General features: G+C 39.8%; 1 protein-coding gene across 7 annotated transcripts in view; it reads right to left on the bottom strand.

The window, feature by feature from the left end:
- Positions 1 to 572: 572 nt before the first annotated feature.
- Positions 573 to 22,940, bottom strand: part of gab1 (GRB2-associated binding protein 1) — a 124,073-nt gene continuing 101,705 nt past the window's right edge. For 4 of the 7 annotated variants that reach the window (XM_042339337.1, XM_042339336.1, XM_042339332.1 and 1 more), the window contains 6 exons: positions 21,582 to 21,885; positions 15,190 to 15,279; positions 13,579 to 13,669; positions 6,926 to 7,052; positions 4,633 to 4,758; positions 573 to 2,488 (listed from right to left, as the gene is read on the bottom strand). In XM_042339337.1, the coding sequence (XP_042195271.1) occupies positions 2,333 to 2,488; positions 4,633 to 4,758; positions 6,926 to 7,052; positions 13,579 to 13,669; positions 15,190 to 15,279; positions 21,582 to 21,885 (894 nt within the window). In that variant the 3' untranslated portion in view covers positions 573 to 2,332. Of the gene's footprint in view, positions 2,489 to 4,632; positions 4,759 to 6,105; positions 6,182 to 6,925; positions 7,053 to 13,578; positions 13,670 to 15,189; positions 15,280 to 21,581; positions 21,886 to 22,940 lie in introns of all 7 variants that reach the window. The other 3 variants (XM_042339352.1, XM_042339358.1, XM_042339344.1) reach the window with 2 other exon arrangements.

Here is a 22,940-nt window from a genome sequence, read left to right as displayed (position 1 = left end):
ATCCAGCAGTACCCCATCGCACACTCTGATGTTCCCAAGCCTTGGCTGCACCGATACTTTCTGGAATGAAGTAAGCAGAATCCATCCCTCCAGGGGGAGAGTGCGCATTCCATTTCAACGATCTATCTCTGGGATTTCCATATGGAGGTGGGATGCATGGAATTCTCAGTTTGGTTTCCGCATGTGTCAGAACATCTGGCTGACCAAAACAAAACAAAAAATCGATGCCATAACATTTAACATAACTGACGCAAAGTATGAGTTATGGCAAACTTGCATAAGTTGTATCACATATGATTATGTAAAGGAATGCTAAGCCGGATTTTATATGATTAACACATAACAAATATACAAGTACCGCACTGGCTCGTGTACTGGCTACTACAGTAAATCTAGGTGCAGGTGGAATTTCTCCCCCTGCTGGTGAATCACTAAATCACAACTTCAATTTAATTTATTGTAAATAAAACCAGATTTTTATCTGCATAATCTTAATCATGGGGCTTGCAGGTTAACATAGTCTGCTCATCCTGACATCTGTGCAGGAAGCATTGAGTAAAGTTAATACATCCTAGGTGGAATATTCTTTTATTTAAATTTTATATTTACATTACAATGGACACATTTCTGTAACTTTCATTAAAAAANGCAAGAAGTTACAAAGCATTAAGGGTGACTGCTTCACTATAGGCAGTAACATTGCTACATGTAATTTACATCAAGAGGAAAGAGTTCTCCAGCCGAGGCATTTGTGTTTAGATAGAAGCCAATAAGCTGGAACTCTAGAAACATACATAGTAAAACCATAATTCATTCACGATTTAATGATAAAAAATCTTTGATGGACACAGACATTTTATGAATAGACAATTTCTGTAAATACAAATGTTAGTAATTTTTTAGTACATTTACAGTTTATAAGCACTTTATAAGTGATTTGAAGAGAAAAACGATTTTATGTACAACAGAATTATCACATTCCCGAGATAAGGCAGCTTTTTTTTATTACTGAAATGATGTAAGAAGTGGCTTCTGAGTATTCTGCATAATTTAATTGCCATTATAAACAGCAGATGGTATTTTTAAATTTGAGCACTGAATACCTGATCTCTCAAAATCCAAAAAGGGGTAAAGTAGCCATCTATAAATTCGCCCAGAATTTATCATTATCTTAAGTAGTATAAACATTTTCAAATTGCATATAGGGCTCAAAAACACATGGCTGACAGAATGGTAAGAAACAACCCAGTTCACTGAACCACTTCATTTCCAAACCGAGGGCCATCTTACTGCCTGGGACATCACCTAACCAGGGTTAGTGACGTACAATGCAAAACTCTACCCTGCAGAATCTGCACCGTTGCATCTTTCGGTTTAAAAAAAACCTTAGGCGTGTCAACTTCATAACAAGGATCAAAATCTTCACTTTCCATGTCGGATTTAATAATGCAACAACGGTGTAGCAAATATTTCTCATCTGCGCCAGCCATTTGGATACACTTTCACTGAATAATAAGAAAGAATTGGCATTTACTGTCCATTTTGTTTTCAATACTGGAAAGGCAACCTGTGGGACCTAAGGGCGATTTTTTAGTAAGTAATTAGTAGAAACTTCATCTAAAGGCCACTGCCAGCAATGTTACTCTAGAGATATTTAACAATATACTGGAATTTCAATCGTAACTACTTCAGGTAAGCCTAAATGCCTGTACTTTGCAACTTTAAAGTGTCAAAAACAAAATTAACTCAACTAAGCTTAAATAAAACTGGACATTAAAAAAAAGTTAGAAAATTAGTTTAGGTAAAACCTTAGATTGTGGAACGGATGTTTTAACAATGACCTTGATTCAGAATTAAATGTGAAGTTATTTCCTACGTTGATAAATATCGCCATAAGTGACGAGATTGTCGCAAAAACCTAATAGCTTCTCCATGTACCCAAAATAACCTTTTGAACAAATGCTTAAAGACACAGTCTTAAACAAAAATATTAAGATTGCTCGAAACATTCAGAATCCAGGTGCAGCTATTTGTACAGACCTCTATACACACTGCATACAATACTACGTCCAGACAGCAATCTGAGAAAAAATATCCCTAACCCAAAATATTTGGACTCAAAATAAGTGGCTCTCTTTGATTCTGTAGATTCTGTAGCTAAAGCCTCAACTTGTTGGCCTTGCAACACTTTGAGGGGTTCACAAACTGATCAGTGGCTTACAGATGTAGGGCACAGCGGAGAGAGAAGGCCATTGGTGGCAGGATCAACAAAGTTCCATCTCTTGTAGTATCTCAAAAAGGCATGAAGGTCTACTTTAATGGCAGTACTGAGTTACTTTGCACTCTTGATTGAGGTCTCTGGCTCCGTAGACTGTCTCTCGTCAGTCCATGCCTGTCTGGTGTTCTTCAGTGCTAGTGTCTTCTGTTGGTCCACCACAACGTAATCTACTTTTTCATCTGCTCCTGCCGTACCTGTACCGTTGCTTTTCTGAAATTAATGAATAAGATTTAAAGCCTGTGGTATTATTCCCTTTTCCTGATTGTTTCTGCGCAGCAATCAGTGCATTGCGGACGCTCGTGCCAAGAGAAATTGCAGTCCATCCCAGTTAAAATGCAACCCGCTGTAGCGCGAGTCCATTTACACTATACCGGAAGCGCAGTATACTCCTAGCTTCCATCACTGACTGGCCAACTTCCTATGCCCTAGGAAGCTGTCAGCTATGACCACTCTTGCAAGCCTTTCCAGCATGACAAACATTTGCTAGAGCAGTCATGGGGACCAAATGTCTTGCTGCTTGCTCTAGAAATCCAGCCAGCCAGCAACGGAAATTATATCAGTGACGACCTGACAAAACCAGAAGCTGAACGTTGTGGGTTATATTCAAACTGTTGTCTGTGCGGGGCACATTTAAAAGCTGCTTTACAATCTAGAATCTCTTATTTATCCTGCACCCTGCATTATTCCCAATAAAACAACAACAACAAGATTCCATTTATAGAGCGCCTTTCACGTCGGGAGGACGTCTCAATGCGCTGTACAGTTGGGTCAGGACCCGAGCAGAGGGGAAATGGTCAGGGTGAGGGGAGGGAAGGGAGGGAGGGAGCGAGGAAGGCGTAGAGAGTCGAGAGGGGAGCTGAAGGCACAGTCAAAGAGAAAGGTCTTGAGACCGGCCTTGAAGGAGGAAAGGGAGGAGGCGGCGAAGGCACTGGGGGATGGAGTTCCAAAACCTAGGGGCTGAGAGGCTGAAGGCCCGGCCACCGATGGTAGGGCGGTTGGGATGTGGAGCAGACCGGAGCCAGAGGAACGGAGTGTACGGGCAGGTAGGTAGGGGGATAGTAGGTCAGAGAGGTAGGAGGGTGCAAGGCCGTCAATGGCCTTGTAGGTGAGGATGAGGATCTTGAATTCGATCCTCTGGGGGATGGGGAGCCAGTGGAGGCGAGCGAGGGTGGAAGTGATGTGGTCACGAAGCAATAGAGTGCTTGCCCTCATGGTTCCACCAATGCTGTTGCGATGCCAGCTGACAAGAGATCTGCAAGATCAGCTCAAGACAGCTCCTCTGCTACCTTTTCCCTCGCTGCCCAGAGAGAAATCTGCACAGCACTTCCTCACAGCGGCAAGGCTGAGAGTGTGCAAATATGCGTTCTATCAGTACATCATGCAGTGCATGTAACTCTAAAGTTTGGTTTGGATACTCTTAAGCACGGTGATGGGATTGGTCAGACATCCGGTGGACCAAAAAAAAATCATGCAGTGATTTCCCACTTTGATGTTTGTCAAGAGTGGACTGCGATCTTTAACTCAAACCACGCTTTACTTTTTTTTAAGATGGGTCACTTTTTTAAAAAAAAATAATAATTTGTGAAGAAATTTCTTGATACACTATCAGGTGAAGCAGTGCTGGCCAACCCATGGCTGGAAGTGGGAACATTCGCACTAGTCTAGGTAATAACAACAATAATAATTCTTGCATTTAATATAGCGCCTTATCACGTCTTCGAGCGGTCTCAAAGCGCTTCACAGAATATACAGTAAAGTGAATTGACTGTATATTTGTGGGCAAAAAGCAGCAACCAATTGCGCACAGCAGTGTCTCACAAACAGTCGTGGATTGAAAATGACCAATTTATTATTGTTTTGTTTTTTGGAGTGGACCAATTTAAAAAAAAATTAAGTCCGTTTTAAAACAACATTGTGTTTCTGTTTTTTCTTGATTGAAAATTTCTTAATTTGCAGCATAAATCTAGGAACATTCAACCAAGAATATTTATTTTGTTGGCCAGCCAAAACAGGTTGCAGGGTTCCATATCTACAGCATTACCAGTACAAGTTATTGACCACTATGTGGCATCACCGCTTCACCGGGGAGTGGTTTGTCCATTTTCAGATCTGTTTTTTTATATAAAGATTTTGAAGCGATTTTGTATTGTAAATTTACAGGATACCAGGGTTCATCTGTCATCTCTGTTTCTAAACCAAAACAGTGCCAGACAACTGAATCTGAAGAGGGACACAAAACTGACTAGGATGGTGTACTATGACCTAATGGTCGATAGTTAATGTCGGCAACAATGAAGACGCATCACAAACTTTACACCCTGTTTTGCACTAGAATTCACCATGTAGCAGTGTACCTTTCGAGGCGGCGTTGATTTCCCAGAGTCTAGATCCAGATCCAAGTACTCCACTTGCTGTTTGTCTCCTTTAGATTTGGTTAAGCTGCTGCTCCCGTCATAACACAGAGTTCCCGGTTTTATATTCTACAAAGAGATCCAGCACATCAATAGTTACCATAACTAAGTTTGCAAGATTTAGCTTGGAATTAAAATATTTATATCGCTATTCATGCAATGAGAATTCACATTACTCCCTTGTCCCTTTTCTCAACTTTTCTTTATATAGGAAATCCCATTTCTCCTCCCCTAAAGCAGATCATTTGCTAAGAATTCTACCATGATATTATGAAGAGATTTGCACTATAGGTGTTGCAATTTAATCTTGGCAAATACGACAGATTATTCTGTTTTTGGAAAATGAACTTTCATATCCTGTATATAAAGATCTAGCAAATGATGTGTTAACTTTTGAAATTATTTATAGTGAATTAGAATCTTCTTTCTCCTAAAAGGTAATCAAGAGAATTGGTAAAAGGACCTTTTGATGAAGAGATTAGTTTAATGTACACCACTGCAGTCAAAAATCAAAGAGATAAATTCACCAATGTTGAACATCTAACAGATTAATTCAATATGCATCACAAATGTTAAACATTAAGTTATTTCAGAGGGATTTTAAAGGTCTTTCCATAACTATCCCCTCTTCTACATAACCATCCACCATGTCCAGAATTAGCCTACTCTCCTAGGTTGAATGGTCAATGTGAATGTGGTTCAAAGTTCAGAATATTTTTAGGGTCATGTCTGTCCCTCAAAATGAGATGTGAATGGAGGGGGTAGGGGGGGGAAATGCATCTCAGCGTGAAATCAGATGAGACTGACTGCAATACAGATTCTGCTTGTTAAGTGCCCAGTTCACAAGCAATATAGATACCAGGAACAGTCCTCTATGGGTAAGGTGAATCAATGGAAACCTGTACAGGGTGCCCCCAAAGACCTATTTCTCATTTTTTTTCTCTAGAGTGCACTGATCAATAAATGAAACATGTGGAAGAATGATAATTGTACTGAGAAGTGCTTAATTGTATTCAGTGCAAGCGTTTATCTGTATTTAGATGTCCAGAGGATTGGTGTGTATCTGCCATTTTCATGGCAGATAATAATCTGTCGCCATGTTCCCTGTGACATTTTCCATAACATGATGGAGTAATGAGGTCTTTGACAGCTTTCTGAGGAGTCTCATATTGCTGTTTTGGAAAGGAGGGTGGTGGGGGGGGGGGGGGGGGTAGAGGACTTTGTGGACACCCTGTGCACTGACAGTAATAGGACAGTGTAAAATCTACTGAGCATCCAACATGGGGCTGAATACATGACACATGAAACCTTACGAAGACAAAACGTCAAGAAGCTTTTTCATGAGAAATATTGTCTTACAGAAGAAGAGCTGTTTATAGAGAAGAATGCAGTCATCCCCAACTCATCCAATCTCACCTCTTCTGTCCTGTCTCTTCCCGATACTTCCCGTTCAACAGGTGTAATAGGAACAGTACAATAGAAGGACTCTTCACTAAAAAAGGAGCAATGAAGAGAAAAAGGAAGGAAGGAAATGGTAAACAGAGAACAAAGAGAATGCAAGCAGCAAGCTACAGACAATTGCCCAGTAGAGAGAATAGTCTTGCAGATCCTGAGAGGAGGAAAGCAATGAGATGAGTGGAAGGTAATGCAAAATATACAATTTAATAAAACAGGGTATTATTGGGAAAGATAAGTTAAAGTAAAGGAATGCAATTATTGACCTAAAAGGAATAAGGAGGAAAGTAAGGCAAGCTTCCAGGATAGATCCTAAGAAGAGAACGTGAAAGAATGAAGATATACAAGCAAAACAAGGGAGCTCAAAGATAGATGAGGAGTCCTTCTAAAATTCAATATTTTAATCTTATTTGAAGCTGAACACTGTTCTGCTGGACATAACTTACCTCCAAGATTCAAGAACAGCATTTGCATAGAGAGCCGTTTAAAAACATTTCAAACTGAAGCGCGTTAAACAGTGATCAGTCAAAATGCATGCTGAATTTCCAGGACAGGAAATGTTTTGTTTTGGAAGTAAACTTTTTGTTGACAGAAAGGATCAAATTGACTTATTGCTTCAAGTTGATTACAAAGGCTTGTTGCTGCAAATCTAAGTTATGATGCATCGTATTATTTTAGATCTGCATTTTATTCCTAGTCTCTCTCTCTCTCTTTCTCTTTCTAATCCATAGATTCCTACAAGAAATAAATCAAGATTAAAATGGATCAGAAGTTTACATACGGGATCGTCTGTGGACAGACTGGGGTCCATGGCTACGTAGTTATCCTCGCTGTCGTGTGAATCAGTGCTGGATGCAGTGCTGTGAACTGAGGGGGGTCGGGCAGTGGTGGGAAACCTGGAGTGGTTGCTTGTTAGGGATTATTGGAGGGGAAAAGGGGGGAAAAACACAGGTCAAAATAATTACTTTCAATATTATAATAATCCTTGCATTTGATATAACATCTTATTACGTCGCTGAGACGTTTCATAGGATATACTGCGAGAGCACGACAGCAACGTCCCACAAACAGTTGACCACATTTTTTTACGGGATGTTTCACCAGGACACCGGGAGAACGCCCTTCTCTTTTCAAGTAGTGCCATGGGATCTTAACCATCCACCTCAGTTTAACATCTCATCCAAAGGACTGCACCTTCAACAAGGCAACACCACCCCAGTACTGTATTGGAGTATCATCTTTAGATTATGTGATTCCAAGTCCCAATGTAAGGCTTGAACCCACAAACCTCTGACTCAGGAGGTGAGAGTGCTACCGCTGCGCCAAGCTGACAACATTTAATGTTGCTCTCCAACAAAAGGTAATCATTTTTAGGAGCTAAAAGAAGAGCCACATACACACACATTATTGCAGGCATATTTAAAACAAATGCAGCTTTTGAAGATGTGAACCAGATTCTGGAGGCGGCGATGATCTGAGCATCTGATTTATTTCACACTTTTGATTACCTGGAAGATGCTAAACAAGGCAAATCCGATACATCTCTGATCAGGGGGCTGAGCTGATAATGCGTGATTAACTCTATGCCCCACTCTATATAAATTATATTAGCCATCATATTCTAAAATAAATTAGGTAATAGAGTAATGCAACATGGACTCTGCTTCTGTTTGTGGTTATTCACAGTGCAGCAGAAGACAATGCTATTGCCAATGAGTCCAGTGTGTGAACTGGGTTTAGCTTTCGAATATTCTCTTCAAATGGATTTTCAAAGGGAAGCAAATAGCTATGGTAAATTAGGATGTGATCCTGTCTTGTGAAGTATGAATCATATTTCATGGGAACGACAATCAATAGAGGATACATGACAATAAGCCTCAGGCTAAGATTTGCTTAATAAATGGTTCTACAGCTTGAATTACAATAACAACTTGCACATTTCGTGCCCCTCATGTGGGACGCATCTCGGAGTGCTTAATAGTGATGTAGTTTGGCGTCAAGCCAGGGATAGAGGGAAGGTGACCGTAGGCATGGTCAAAGTGGTCTTCGAGCGTGATCTGAAGTTGGACAAGGAAGGTACAAGATGGGAAGATTGAGACAGGGAGTTTCAGCATTTCAGGGCATTGTGGCTGAAAGCATGGCTGCTGATGGTGGAGCGAAGAGGATGAGGGAGTTGAAGGATTCTGGAGCTGGTTGAGTGAAGGGGGCAGGTAGAGGATTGGGGTGTGAGTTATGGGCAGTGCCACAAATGGGAAGAAATCCTCCCACCACAATGCTTCATAGGGTATTTTATTTACACCATATACTAAATCAGTGATCAAACCTGAACATTATAGAGATACATTTCAACTTTAAATGTAAATTAAAGCAATGTCTGCATTGTCTTGCAACTCCTGCGCTATTATGAATTGCAAACAATTAAATGTGGCAATGCTGAGGTCATAAATCCACCAGGTGAAATTTCCAAATGGCAATTTTGAAAGAAATATGTTCAGTGGTAGAACGCTTTAATTTTCAATCTCAGGATAATTTTGTGGAGCCACGTACAGTAATATTGGAACGTTAACTCTAAAAAAAATCATCTTCGCATTTGATATGCGCTTTATCACATCATTGAGATGTCTCAAAGTGATTCACGGGATTTTACTGTGTGATGATTGTGTATCCTTAGGTGAATGCGGCAGTCAATTTGCCCACAGCAATGTCCCACAAACAGCCATGTTGTAGTGACCAGTTTTATTGGTGTTGTAGATCTCTTTATTGGTAAGTGATGTACCTAAGTATTGTCCCATCAAGTAGTTTACCTAAACACTGTCTCATAGAGTGGTTCTGTGGGCCTGGACTTGCAGTCTTCTCTCTGCCAACAGGCTGAGGAGGGAAAGCCTATATCATCACTAGTTGCTCCTGGGTGAGCCTTACTCCAGGAGAGTATTGGCCTAGACATGTGGCCAAATAGGAGTCTGCAATGTAGCATTTGCAACATAATTTACAATGGATTTGTGAATATTAAGTCCTACTTCTAAAAGGTGTGCATTATACTGATTTCCTTACAGGCACAATGGAGCTGAGCTCCCTCACGCACGCCAGTGTGACGCAACCGGTCTTCACGTCAGGATTTAGTATTTACGGATCCTATTGCATACCCTACATCTTTGACCCCCTTGTCCACCTACCCACAGCAGCAGGTAGTGTGTGCCCAAACCAAATACCGAGAGGGAGAGAACAGGAAGGTAACATGTTTACCACCACCACCCCCCCTCCCACCACCCACCCACCACACACACACACACACACACACAATGGTTGTCAGTGGGATTTACTCATTCACTTTTTGACACTGAACACGTTGTACTCATTGATGTTGAATGGATTGCACTCAGTATTAATGTTGAATGGGTTGCATTCAATGATGTTGATGGCAGCCAAAGATTAAACAATGAGTCACAACACAGCAAGCAGAGGGCACCAACATTACACAATGAATGCATAATGCTGAACACATTTCTTGTATAATCCAAATGTTCATGAAACAGATTTTATTTCTTTGAGGTGCATATTTCCCCCTCACCACATTATAAAGTGACCTGTTAAAAGCGCCAGCTTACTTATAAACTGGATAGATTGTGGATCCACTGTTAAAAATCCTCACATTTGGTAACAATGATAATAATCCTTGCATTTGATAAAGTTCCTCATCACATCTTTGAGACGTCTCAAAGAGCTTCACAGAATATACCGTAATGTGAATTGACTGTATTTTGTGGGCAAAACTATGCAGTATACTCCTGATAACTCGTCACTCCAAAGGAAAAGGGCTCAGTGACACGTTATCAGGAGTGGTGAACTGGGCATATGTATAAATACATAAATAAATGCGGTTGGGACATTGACAGCAATGATGACTTAAGTGATTGAGTTATCAGGAGTTTATTGTAGCATCTTTCATGTCAGAAGGTTCGTCTCAAAGTGCTACACAGGATTTCTGTAAACTATAATGACTAGCTACTTTGTCGCGGAATGGAAAGTTACCATCAGTTACTGGATATGTGAAACATTTGTTTCTGGTGTGGACCGCCCGGTTTCTCACACATGTATACAGTTGCGACCTCTTACACGAGTGTTTCTAGTGTGAGAAATGCTCCCTAGAGAGGTGGCAGCTGAGCTTTCGTACGTGTGGGAGAAAACAGACAGTCTCTGCCAACAACAACATCAGTGTCAAGCTCATGGTCAGGAAACCAGGCGAGCACATTTTTTTTCCCCTCGCGGATCTGTTATTACTCAGCGTCTAATCTTCTAGACCTGAAACATCTTAGAACAGGATCGCTGTTCAATAATTGTGCAGCTCCTTAACCTCAGACAGTGTAGATGCATTCAAGAGGAAGCTAGACCTTCACATGAGGGAGGGAGGAATAGACGGATATGGGAGGGAGTAAGGAATGGGTGGAGACTTGGGTAAGATATGCAGGTTGACACATGGCCTGTTTCCGTACTGTACACTCTTTGTAAATCTTTGTAACACTGAGGGCCCCAATAGTATGAGATGAAGTAGAGTGCTTAGCCCTTTGCCTTGTTGGAAGTAAGGAGGCATTGTGTGGCAGTCAATTTGTAACTCATCTGGCATTTATGTTCAGCATGGGGTATACAGGCTCATAGATCAACTATAAAACATTAGCCAAAAGGTTTTTTGCAAAGCAACTCACCACTGTGAATGAGGAAATAAGTGTGGATTACAAGTAAACAGGTGGGTAGTTTAATGTGGTGTTGCTTGTAAATAAAATAGCACAAGATTCAAGCATTCTTCTCTGTTATTCTCAGTAACAGAGATGGGATTACAGATTGACGGCGTTTGTACCACTGGGGCTGAAAAAGTGCTTAGCAGGGAACCAGCAGTGTAGATGGCAGCTTGATCCTGGATAAAGCACCTCACGACATAATGTTCACCTCCGGCAAGTTCAGGCTGACCTGTGTGACTGTGGCCCTGAATCAGGATCACCTCAGTGCAGATTTCTTGCGGGTTCTTGTGGTGTACACAAGATTCCCTCCAGGAGACACACTTTATGTCCCGAGGCACATTTAATAATGTCAGGGTGCCCTTTATGTTGCCACTTTCCTGACAAGCCACTTTGTCAACCCTGTTATCTGTCCACTCATTGCATTGTTTCGACAACTGGAGCTCACCCAAACTTCACATATGTGGCTTTTAGTGTGGGGGAAAGGCACAGGGTGGCATGTGTTATCCATCTCCGAAAGGCTGTCTCTCGGGCAAGATTCATGTCACTCATTCCCACAAACCCAACCAATGCATAGAGAGTAGAACGCAGCCACAGAAGGAAACATCAAGGCCAGGTAAATTCAGCTCATTTTAAAAAGGTCTTGGTGTTCTCTGTCCTTCTCCCTCCGCCTGGCAATGATCTTTAGCCTTACTCGCCTTCCCTGAAGTTTAAATAATAATAATAATAATCCTTGCATTTGACATAGCGCCTTACTACAAGTGCTCTGGGTTGCAATCCTCCGTGAAGGGTGCTATGTAAAAACAAGTTGTTGTTGTACATTGTTGAGACATCTCAAATCATTTCACAGTGAAATAGATTGACTGTGGGCGAAATGCGGAAGCCAGTTTGCACATAGCAGTGTCCCACAAACAGCCACGGAGTGAGTGGGACAGGTGTCCTTAAAAGATCCTCATTATATCCCTGTTTACAGCCACAAGGGGCTGAACCCCCCCACTGTCGATATCACGTATTCTGTCTGTGGAGGACTGATTTTTGCTAAGAATGATGAGTAAGCACATGGAGGACCTTACCATGCCTGTTGAGTTTTGCTTTGTTAATAACTGGTGTTTGTTATGGAGCATTGTTTTAAAATGAAATCTGGTTGGTTTGGATCAAATTATCTCCCATCGATTCGCAGAACAATTAATTCAACATTTCAAAGTCAGGCTGGTTTCAACACATGGCAGCGTAAAAACGCTGCACACACAGTCACCCATCGAATGGCACAACAAGCTCTGGCTTGTACACATTGCATTTTTTCAAGCTGATACACACACATTCATTGCTAAGCAAATGAAGCAAAGCCACAAAGTACCTTTCTGCGGTAATGTTTTGTTATGACAAGGCTGTCAATTTCACTCTGCAATATAGGAACCCAACCCCCAGATCAGACACATGTGCAGTGCTGGTCTTCGCTGAGCACAAAGACCTCGATTGGGAGGATCAGTTTCTCACTCTCGGCTGGTTAATTACAAATTTTAATAGTAACAAACTTGAGATGTATGAAAAAGTTGTCGACTGACAACTCTCTGCCCCAGAAACAATGAAGGAGTCCTTCAGCCTGCAATGAAAGTCATTTAGGAGGGTCATCTACGCACGTTTACATTTTCATTGGAAAAACTTGCGTTTAAAAACATTTCAGTTCTCTTCCCAGAGTCCATTTATCCTTCATGTTTGGTGGCAAATCACCTACTTTTTGCAGCAATTCACTGCCAAGTGCACTGTATAAACATATGGATGGATGGGGAATGAGAGTACAAATCCCTCTGGAGCACTGCTCCTGACACTACACAGTAAAGGCTCAATATCAAAGGAGAAACTGCAAGAAAATCATCCCACCGGTGACTGAGACACTGTGCCTGTTTGGAGCACATCAATTTGAACAGTTTGTGGAATTTGGGCCTGTTAAGACATGCGGGATGACAAATTGTTCTGGCTTCTATAAAGTAAGAGGTTGATACAAGGTGATGAGAAAACGTTTTAGATTCCAGACCCGAAGAGGACAGAACATATAAGCCAACGGAAAGGGAAAGGGAGGCTTGTGTTCAGGAGCCAACAGCATGTGCATCAGGAGATCTGAATATATTCTTTGGTGCAGGATGTTTGGAGAGATGTCACCTGGGATGTGAGACATTGAGATGGTGCTACTCCATCATAATATAGTGTAGTCAGAATAGGAATCTTGAGTGTATTAGATAACACAGCCAGGTGTCTTGTGCCTGCAGCTTTGTGTAGGTTTCAATGTCACTACAATTATGCCGTCAATCATCTCACGGGGAAATTTGATCCATCTATACAGAACAATTTGCGTTTATAAAGCAACCTTCACCCGGAGTCTCAGAGCACTGAAAACATGATTCTTCTTAGCCTACTCATTTATGACAAAAAGCTGAAAGGCCAACAACTGTTGTTCAAAGTTACAGAAAATATCTTGTTTTCTTTGGCCGCACAAAGCTGGTTTGCCACCTTTTTCTGTTCGTCATTTACATTTCAGTTTAAACGCGCTCGATTCAGTAAACTTCCAAGTAGAACAAGACAAGCGGAACATAGTTGGAGATTTAGAATCAATTTGAATTTGAAACTGATTTGAAAAAAACAAATACAATCAGCAAGAAATTCAACACCACAAGAGTCAGTAATAAGCAACAGATAAGAAACTTACTCTCTGGTAAAGGTTTTGGTCACTGGTGATCTGACTGGAGCTAATTCCTCAAATTCAGGCAGAGGTTTTATTTCCAGTGGAGCAGGTTTAACTGTGGTGGAAGAAGTGCAAGTCAGTGGACTTTATACATGCAAAACATGAGACAAATTTCACTTATGTATCAGATACAGAATATCATACGTACATTTCTAAAAAAAAAGGTTACAACTAAAATAGTGCACATCCTTGTAACAAACAGAATGCATGATATCAACTTGTGTTATTGGCTCTGACACATACACTTCACTAATCACCTCAAGGCTTTGACTTTAAGTATACTTGATACAGGTCATATGATTGTATTTTTCTCCCCCGGGCTGGCAATGAATTGGAATTGGAACCTGTGGCAAGTGACGGAAGCCACAGTCCATTCTCAGATAGTCTGAGGAGTTAAAGACCTGGTATAATCCTTAACTTTAGCTTGGATTCCGACCTCTATTTGAACATTAACTTCAGATTTTCAGGAATGCAGACCATATGTTTTTGAAACGCATGACTCATTTTTTTTTAATATAAAAAGCATATTGAGAATGTGTAAATTCTAAAAAAGATCCTGCAGAACTGTTGCCCATGTGTCGACTGGAATAAAGCTGCCTAAACGCCAGGGAGAATGTTTCAATACGATCTTAATGCAACAAATTATGGATAAACAGCATCTGCTTCTCTAACTGCTATTAACCTTTCATTTACACATGAAACATAAAACCTTGTGCAGTTATATTATACACAGCTCTTTCTTTTAAATCCTGTACTATTGGGGAATTTAAATTGAATTTGAGGAACACAATCAAAATAAAGTTTTTTTTTNAGTAGCAGTGCGCCCTCAATCTCATTGGTAATTTTTTGTTTTTTTTGTGTGTGAATTGCTTTCTTCATAGACGTATATAAACGTTTATGGGCTTTATTTGATATCAACAACAAGATTCTCCACCAATGTTTCAATGGACCATGGCTTTCCCACAGACTTTTATTTGAACAGTAGAGGTCACTGCAAGCAAACTTTGCTATTCCACTTTACATGCGTTCTCTCCAGAGCAAAGTTGCAATGCACAATGTTTATACACAGTGTTTGCACACAATGTATTTAAAAGCATTTCTAAATCTCTTATGAGCTACATCAAATTGAAGACCTAGATCATGGCTAAACATTTGGTTGATCAACTCTGTTTTGAAGCTTAAAATGGAACTTCGAAGTTGAAAATGTTGTTGTTTAATTACAAAGAAGAGCAAGTGAATGAGCTTATAAATTTGCAAGCATTTTACAGGTACATTTAATTAATTTTCAAACATCATAGATTTTATACTGGCAGGACATTCAGAAAGAATCATTTGTGATCATTTAACGCCCCATTAAACGGATAAATCCATTTCTGCACGTACAGTAACTAAACAAAACATTGTATAACTAAACCTAAACCCCCAACCAATCTGAAATGATAGCAGAGATAAAGACTACCGATTGACAGACCGTTAACATGATCATGGAAGGGTTATTGATATAACATGGACGACTACAGAATGGTTAGTTCAAGTTCGAAACCTTCGTAACATAGCATGCTGAACATCACCTACCCTTTAGTCGTCTTGGAAGAAATTCATCTACGGTTTGAGTATCTGTTCGTTCTAAAACAGGTTTAGTTCTTAAAATTTTAGGACTCTGACCTAATTGACGAAAAAGAAGACTCTTAGCGTTATAATTTTTCCTCTGCAAGGTGTTCTGTTTTGATTGAGCAAGGCTTTTTGTTAGAGGTTGCAAGTGCGTGTACTAAACCGGCTGAGCGGAAGAGATGTGTGTGTACCTGGCTGACCACGCAGTCCATGCTCAAGTCAGAGACTCAAAGAGTGATTATTTCTCAGAACATTTAATGAGCAATAAGCCACGGCATGCAAGTGTTTCACAAGGTGTGGATAATACATTCGAGCATTCCATTCACAGAAGCACAAACGCGGAAATCCTTTCACCAGTAGCTCAAGCCCTTGGTGGGGGACAATGTGGTGGTGAGTGGGTGGGGGGGGGGGCGCGGGAAGAGAGAAAGTTTCCACAACCAAGCATAAAAATACAATCTTCCTGTCACACCAACAAACCAGAAGGGTATCCTATCACTCCTGTTTCCTGAAGTTAACACAGTTGCAGAATCCATTTTATAACATCCTCTGAATTTGTTCACGAGAGCTGGAAAAGTCGCAATTGGCATTACATATCCTGTCTCCCTCCCCCCAACCCATTCACAGGAGCAAAGGGGTAGAGATTCCACCTGGGTCTAAATTTATTATTATTTTCTTAGCATTTCACAGCATCCAGAAACTGGCAAATTGTTCAATTCAAAGTCTTAACTTTGACACCAGTTTCCTACAGTTCCTACAGAAAAATCTTCATGAATATCATGGCTGCATTTAAGAATGTAGCAATTCTGGACTCTCTGAAAATAAATGTAGATTATTTTCAAACCCTGGCCCAATTTCTACCCCCAAAACAAGTGAATCCAGGTCCAACTATAGTTAATAATCTGAACAGGGATTATCATTTTAATGTTGGTAAACCAGCGGGGAGAAACAGAACAATGTTGCCTTCAAGTCTCAGGGTACAATTTGAAATTTTGAGTGTACTGTACAATTTGCCACAGTGGGCTGAATGAAATGTTGTATAAATTGATGACATGTGCATGTGACTGCCATGGTGGTGCAAGGTGAACTTGGTCTTATGTTCAAATGGCCTTCTTCTGTGCTGTAAACATTTTAAACTTTCTCACTGTTCTCACCAGCAGCTGCTAATTGAAGGCATTTTCCTATCAGCCAGTTCAAGTTTCCCCCCAGAATTATTCAATTTATCGTATGTTATAAAAATGCAAATTCAGCAATTTGCATCCACAATGTCCTAACTGTATAGTAGGTTCCTCCTTTTGCCTCTCATCATTATCTGGGAGGGGGCAGGGGGGTAAGCCAATTATGAATCCTGATAGTCAGAGAAAATTGCCTTCTTCAGGCTCCTTCTTCCCCATTGTCTATCACTTCCCCCCAAAAACAGCTTAATTCCTTTGTATGCCTTTAGCAGCAAAACAGTCCTGTTGGCGACATCACCAGTTTTGAAAGCCACATCCTCAATTACAGCTATTCCTCTAGAATCTTCCAAATTACACAAACAAGCCACAATTACCAGAGCCTAGCTTCAGCGAAACTGACCCAAATCAAGCTATTTTCCCCTGAGAACCTCCACAGCAAGTGGTTAAGCACTTGACTCCCAATCACAGAGGTCAAGATCTCAAGGCTCAGCACAGCTGGACAGACATGCTTTCCTTAGCATGGCAGGATGTCAGTCGCTCTTAACTGGGTTACCAGTTGGATTGCCATGTGAAAAAGGAACTTCAATAGAGATGGGAGACAGAAAAAGGCAAAGACTTGCCCTCTTTAAATCATATTCATTTCAAAATACCCAGGGAAAAGTCAAGAGTCTAAGGCCCCATTCTTCATAGAGTACTGGAGTAGGATCACATTGTTGATCTATGGATAAATTGGTCATTCACTTCATGGCAATCGTGAGAAAATGCTTTGTGCAAATGTGTTTGCCTGGAAATGGACAGTCACTACACTTGATTGCAAATACCTGTTAATCGCTTTGAAATGTTTCAACATGAGAGGTGCTATATCAAATGCAAAGATTATTATCATCAAATGCAAAATTTGTTTTAATAAATTTGCACTGCACAGGTCAATCCCAGCACTATAATATTAGACCATTGGGATTTAAAGTGTTGGATCTGTAGAAACACCAGCCAGTATATGACAAGCAGATCAACACAGCGAGAAGATACTGATGGCAGCCAAACATACTGATTAAATGAATCGTAATCAATTCAAACTAATTAATGCCGACAATGACATTTAAACGCAATTTGATTCCATGACTGTAAACAGATTAACAGTCGTATGGTCTTACACTGATGAAGACAGTGTATGTACTAAAATGCTATAACTTTAATAGTAATAATCTTGACATTTGATATAGTGCTTTATTACTTAATTGAAATGTCTCAAATCATTTCACAAAATTTGCAGTAACGTAGTGCCTATGTTTTGCGGGCAAACTGTAGGCAGAACTCAGCTAGTTTAAAGTAGTGACATCTTTAGCCAGTGGAAATTTGTACTGTATGTAATATCAAGTTAATGCTGAGACTCTGTTATAGGTTAGAAATCAAATCCATGTTGGTTGAATGAGCAAAACTGCCCTGTTTATACAGCTGCTCAAGTTCTACAAATAGACTTTAAAAAAAAATCTATTTGTGAGCAAACACATTTACTGCGTTTTCCACAGTTACCCAATTCCTAAATAGCTGGATGAAACTGAGCAGGTGGGAAAGAAAAATAAGTTCTTCAGGTCCAATCACTCCCCATTGATGTGATGATTTATCCATTGGGTCTGAATGAATTCCAGTTTATCTTGCCACAACTCTGATACAAAAGGATCCAGTTTCAAATGGCAAAGCATGTGAAACTATTGCAAAAGACAGAAAATGTGTTGAAAAAGCAAAGCAATGCTGTATTTGTAAAAAAAAATTACTGCCATTTCTAACTTGGTGACTTAAAAGCCCAGAACCCGTTATTCATTGGAAAAAAAAGCTTTCAATAAGGAACTAGATAAATATAATATAATAATAATAATCCTTGCATTTGATATAGCACTTTATCACATCTTCTAGCAATCTAGTAATTCAGAGAATCCAGAACTTGAATATTCTTTAAATAGTCCCCATTTTGAAGCCTTTTTTCTGCAAGTTCTTTAAAGAAAAATGGTTTCATAGTTAAGACTGATTCAACAATTTGTCATATTTTGGATTCTCTGAAATGCTAAATGTGCAATTTCTCCCCATTTATTCTGGCAGTAACAGAGGGATGTTTATTCTATGTCTGCCTGCGCAATAGCTTCCCTGAGAGATTATTGCTGAAACATTTGCGCAGTACTTGCATATCTCATCTTGACAAGCATCAAAAAAAGGCCACTGGGGTCACATTAATCATTGGAAATTGATCCATATAATGGATCATAATGAAACTATTACCATACTTCAACTACAACATGGTCAAATCCTTTATACTAATTTTCTATTTAAAAATGTCCCATACCTCTGGATTACACAGTGAAATAGTATTGTGAGCGTCAAGATGAAATAATAACATGATGATCTGAATTGTTAATGCTATCGATCACTGCCAACCAGAACGTTAAATAGTTGCATTCATCCCCCAAAGAAATAATAATAATAATCCTTGCATTTGATATAGCATCTTCTAGACGTTTCAAAGCGTTTCACAGAATATGCTGTAAAGTGAATTGACTGTATATTTGTGGGTGAAATTGCGACAGCAGTGTCCCACAAACAGCCGTGGATTGAAAAAGACCAATTTATTTTGTTTTGTTTTGGAGGGATTATTATTAGAGCTCATGAAGAAATGAGAGCTACACCACTCTTCAAAATAAATAGCAAAATAAGTCACTTATCTTGTTAACTTTGCTGGTACTGATCACAAGACTATCGCTACTTGAAAACAAATCTATCCAGGTTTCCATTCTGTCTGACAGATAGGAGTCCGGCAGAGGAATGAGCTGATGGCATCTGTTCTTTGGGAACTTTTGTCTCTTGGGCATTACTTTCCTCTGCCAAGTTCATCCTTAAGGTCTTAAAACATATCAGATCACAAGAGAAGTTCAGGTAAAGAATATTCTCTCGGCCCATCTGATGTCAACCTTCAAGAACACCCACCCGCCCATCCTCTGTTCACAGTGCCAAGCTGATTTTTAAAAAAAAAATGAGTCCAATGTCCTCACTTCAACCACCTTTCCTGGTAACCTGTTCCAGTTGTTAATTACCCTCTGTGTAAATGTATCCTATATATCCCTCCTAAACTTACACAGGAATTCAGCAACTCCTCGTAATTATGAATTCAATGAATGTCAAACCATTTCCTAACCTGTTCAAATCTTGGGAATATGTCACAAAACAACAATGAAACAAACACTGTAGGACACAATCAAGCGCAACAAGATCTGTAACTGTAAACTACAAAGATCTTTTGTGTTAATAACTTGACAATTGGGTGATTTTATATATATAATATATAATATATATATATATAATATATATATATAAAAAGGCAGCCCCTTTCAATTTATCCAGAAATACATAGTGAGTGGGGTTTATCCTGAACAAAGAACAAAGTGGCAGCTCATGTATAATCCCGTGCTACAATAAAACACTGTCGCTTGGAATTTCTGATGCACATGATCTACAGAGCCACTATCAATGAACAGCAGATCTGGGTATCTCAAACATGGTCTCAAAAGATGCTCCTCATCTTTGCTCGCAGTGATTTTATTAATACCATATTTTCTTGGCTGTCACTCAGCACCACAACATTGGTGAGCAGTGTGGAAGCTGACCATTGATGCTTGAAAACAAGTGGCTGAGAAAGGAGGATTAATAGACATATAAAAAAAAGTAATTCCCTGCTTGTTGAGTTGTGACATTTGTTCTGTCCCCGATGCAGTATTAAAACATATTTTAGGCACAGCTATAATGCAAGTGTTATTAAACCCACGTTCTTAGCAGCAAATGGAACGGGAAACTTTAGTAGAAATTCAGCGAGAATTCCCCTGCACCTCCACCAGCGACAGCTATACAGTGAAAGCACAATGCAGAAAAGGTGCACTCAAAAAGCTCAGCTACAAGCTTGAGAAGAGCGAGGACATCAGCAATATAAATGCAGGCACAATAATACGTTTCAATGAAGATAAAGAAAAACAAAATACACTTTCCCACCTGATCTGATCGATTTATGAAAGGTGGCCTCGGATCGAGCCACCAAAGCACTGACAGAGAGCACACTCCAGGTGGTGTCAACACACCAATATCAACGAAAGGGATTTAGCATAAAACTTGGGAAGTGTTGCAAGCCATTTTGGATGATAGTGATTCAGATTATGGATTGATACAAAGTCAAGCATAACAAAGGGCTCATTGTCATTGACCCGCAAACCCATTAAAAAAATGTTTTTCTATTTTTATGGGTGGGTGGGGGTGGGGGGGGGGGAGAGTAAGAGGGGGGAAACGACAAAATCAAAATCAAACTGAAATCATCTAATGGGTATTTTCATGAGGTAAGGGTGAATATTTTGATTTAAAGACCTTTACGGTGACAAAACAAAAGGATCTGACACAAATAAATAATCCTTGCAAGTGACATAGCATCTTATCATGCCATCAAGATGTCTAAAAGGACTTCACAGCATATACTGTAAAGTGATGTGGCTGTGTGTATTTTGTGGGTGAATGGTCTGTACAGGGCTGGAGCTCTCAATTGTCTGATCTCTCTTCCTCTTGTGGATGGACACAAAGTGGAATGTAAGAAGACTTGAAAGTCACCTACTTGTCCTTTCGGCAGTGGGAAGGTTTTCAGAATAAACTCATTTTAATACAAGTACATTTCGTGCTTACATTAAAAAGAAGAATATTCCTTTCCAAATTGAGCTCACTTTCCAAAACGTTTAATGGATTGCAACACTCTCGACAACAACACACAGACAGCACACGGCATTTTCTCTGCAATCTCTCCTGCATGACTCCAGTTTACTTTAGTTTGAACAAAGCCTGCTTCCAAAATTTTGCTTCAATTGTCTACTTATTATCCCCAAATTTCTCTACTTCCGTAAAATAATGCCCCAATTCCAAGAGCGCTGCAGATATTTTGCCTTCCTTTAAGTCCAAAATAAACCTTTAAGAGGTCAGTCTATGTTTTAAATATAATTTTATCTTTCCCACTTGAACTGTTGATTGAAACAAAACGTTTTAAATGGTGAGGAGTGGTGAAAAAACATTATGGTGCGCTATACAGTGTAAATCTTTTCGATACATTCGACATATCGAGGGTGAAACCCCAATAAATATAACCAAATTGTGCACATCGCCTCTTACCTTTCCTATCAGGCTTAAGGTTCCTGTCTACTGGCGGAGGCTGGCAGTCGACAGCAAGTACCGGTCTCCGTGGGGGGGTCTTTGGGCTGACCCTGAAACCCATGTGTGCTGGAGGGGGGACCTGCATTCCAAGTGCAGAGAACTCAAAAGGTCCCGGCGTCATAGCTACGTAGTTGGTTTCCTGGATTGGGTCTGGGTGGCTGGTTGAATGGAGTCGTGGAGGGGAGTTTGCATCCATGGGCACATAGTTCTGATCAGCTTCTTCAATATTCAAATTTGCCAGGGGCATCATTCCCTTCTTTTGCTTAAGATCCAAGGAGGAGGAGGAGGGGAAAAAAAGTGAAATAAATTATCCAACTAACGGATCGTTTCTTAAAATTTGTTTTTAAAACATATTCCCTTGACACCCACGCCCCTCCAACCTATAATATATAATGTACAACCTATAATAATATATAATATACAATATTCCTTATGTTCGCCCAAAACAATGCATAGTCAATCCACTTTACAATATATTCTGTGAAGGCTTTGAGATGTCTCAACATCGTGATGAGATGCTATATCAAATGCAAGGATTATTATTATTATTGGATTTAATATAGTGCCCCTTGCATCAGATTTTAATGTAAAGTACAGTGAAATCCTGTATAATAACGTAAAATGTAATGACTGTGTATTTAAAGGCAACCAATATCCCACAAATAGGAATTTCTCTTGTTCGTCCACAAAATTTACATAGTCACAATACTTTACGCTATATGCTGTGAAGCATCCCCCTGACATGAAAGGCGCCTTACCAAAATATTTATTATCAATATTATTAAATGCAAGGATTATTATTAGCATAATTATTAAGTCCCTTTTTGAAAACCGTTCTAGTTCCACCTGCGCAGGTAGTCTATTCCAAATGGCTATCACCTTTTACCAAAAAAAGCCCTACATTGCCTTTTGTTGTCCTTAGTTTGAATGTAAGCTCTTAAGCCTCTCTTTGGCAAGTTATTTTCTAAACCTTGAATAATGCCAGGAATGTTTAATCAAAAGCTGTAGTGGCATTTTTATTCTTTTGTAACAATAATCCTTGCATTTGATATAACGCTTTGTCACGTCATTGAGATGTCTCAAGGCGATTCACAGGTTTGTGCTGAGAAGCATTGTGGCTCTGTATTTGTAGGTGAACACCACAGACAATTTGCGCACAGCAATGTCCCACGGACATCCATGACGTGAACGCCAAATTTAATTTCCTTCAATAGGTCAATAAGTAACACATGTGTCTAATTTTTCACTGTATTGAAATTTACTTAGTGCTTAACGTTCAGAAAATCATTTATTTTTCAAATAAGCATCAAAGAGAAC

This window comes from Callorhinchus milii, unplaced genomic scaffold (genome assembly GCF_018977255.1).
Source record: "Callorhinchus milii isolate IMCB2004 unplaced genomic scaffold, IMCB_Cmil_1.0 Scaffold1, whole genome shotgun sequence".
NCBI classification, from domain to species: Eukaryota; Metazoa; Chordata; class Chondrichthyes; order Chimaeriformes; family Callorhinchidae; genus Callorhinchus; species Callorhinchus milii.
Note: the sequence above shows the minus strand (reverse complement) of the source record. Positions and strands in the feature narration are given on the sequence as shown.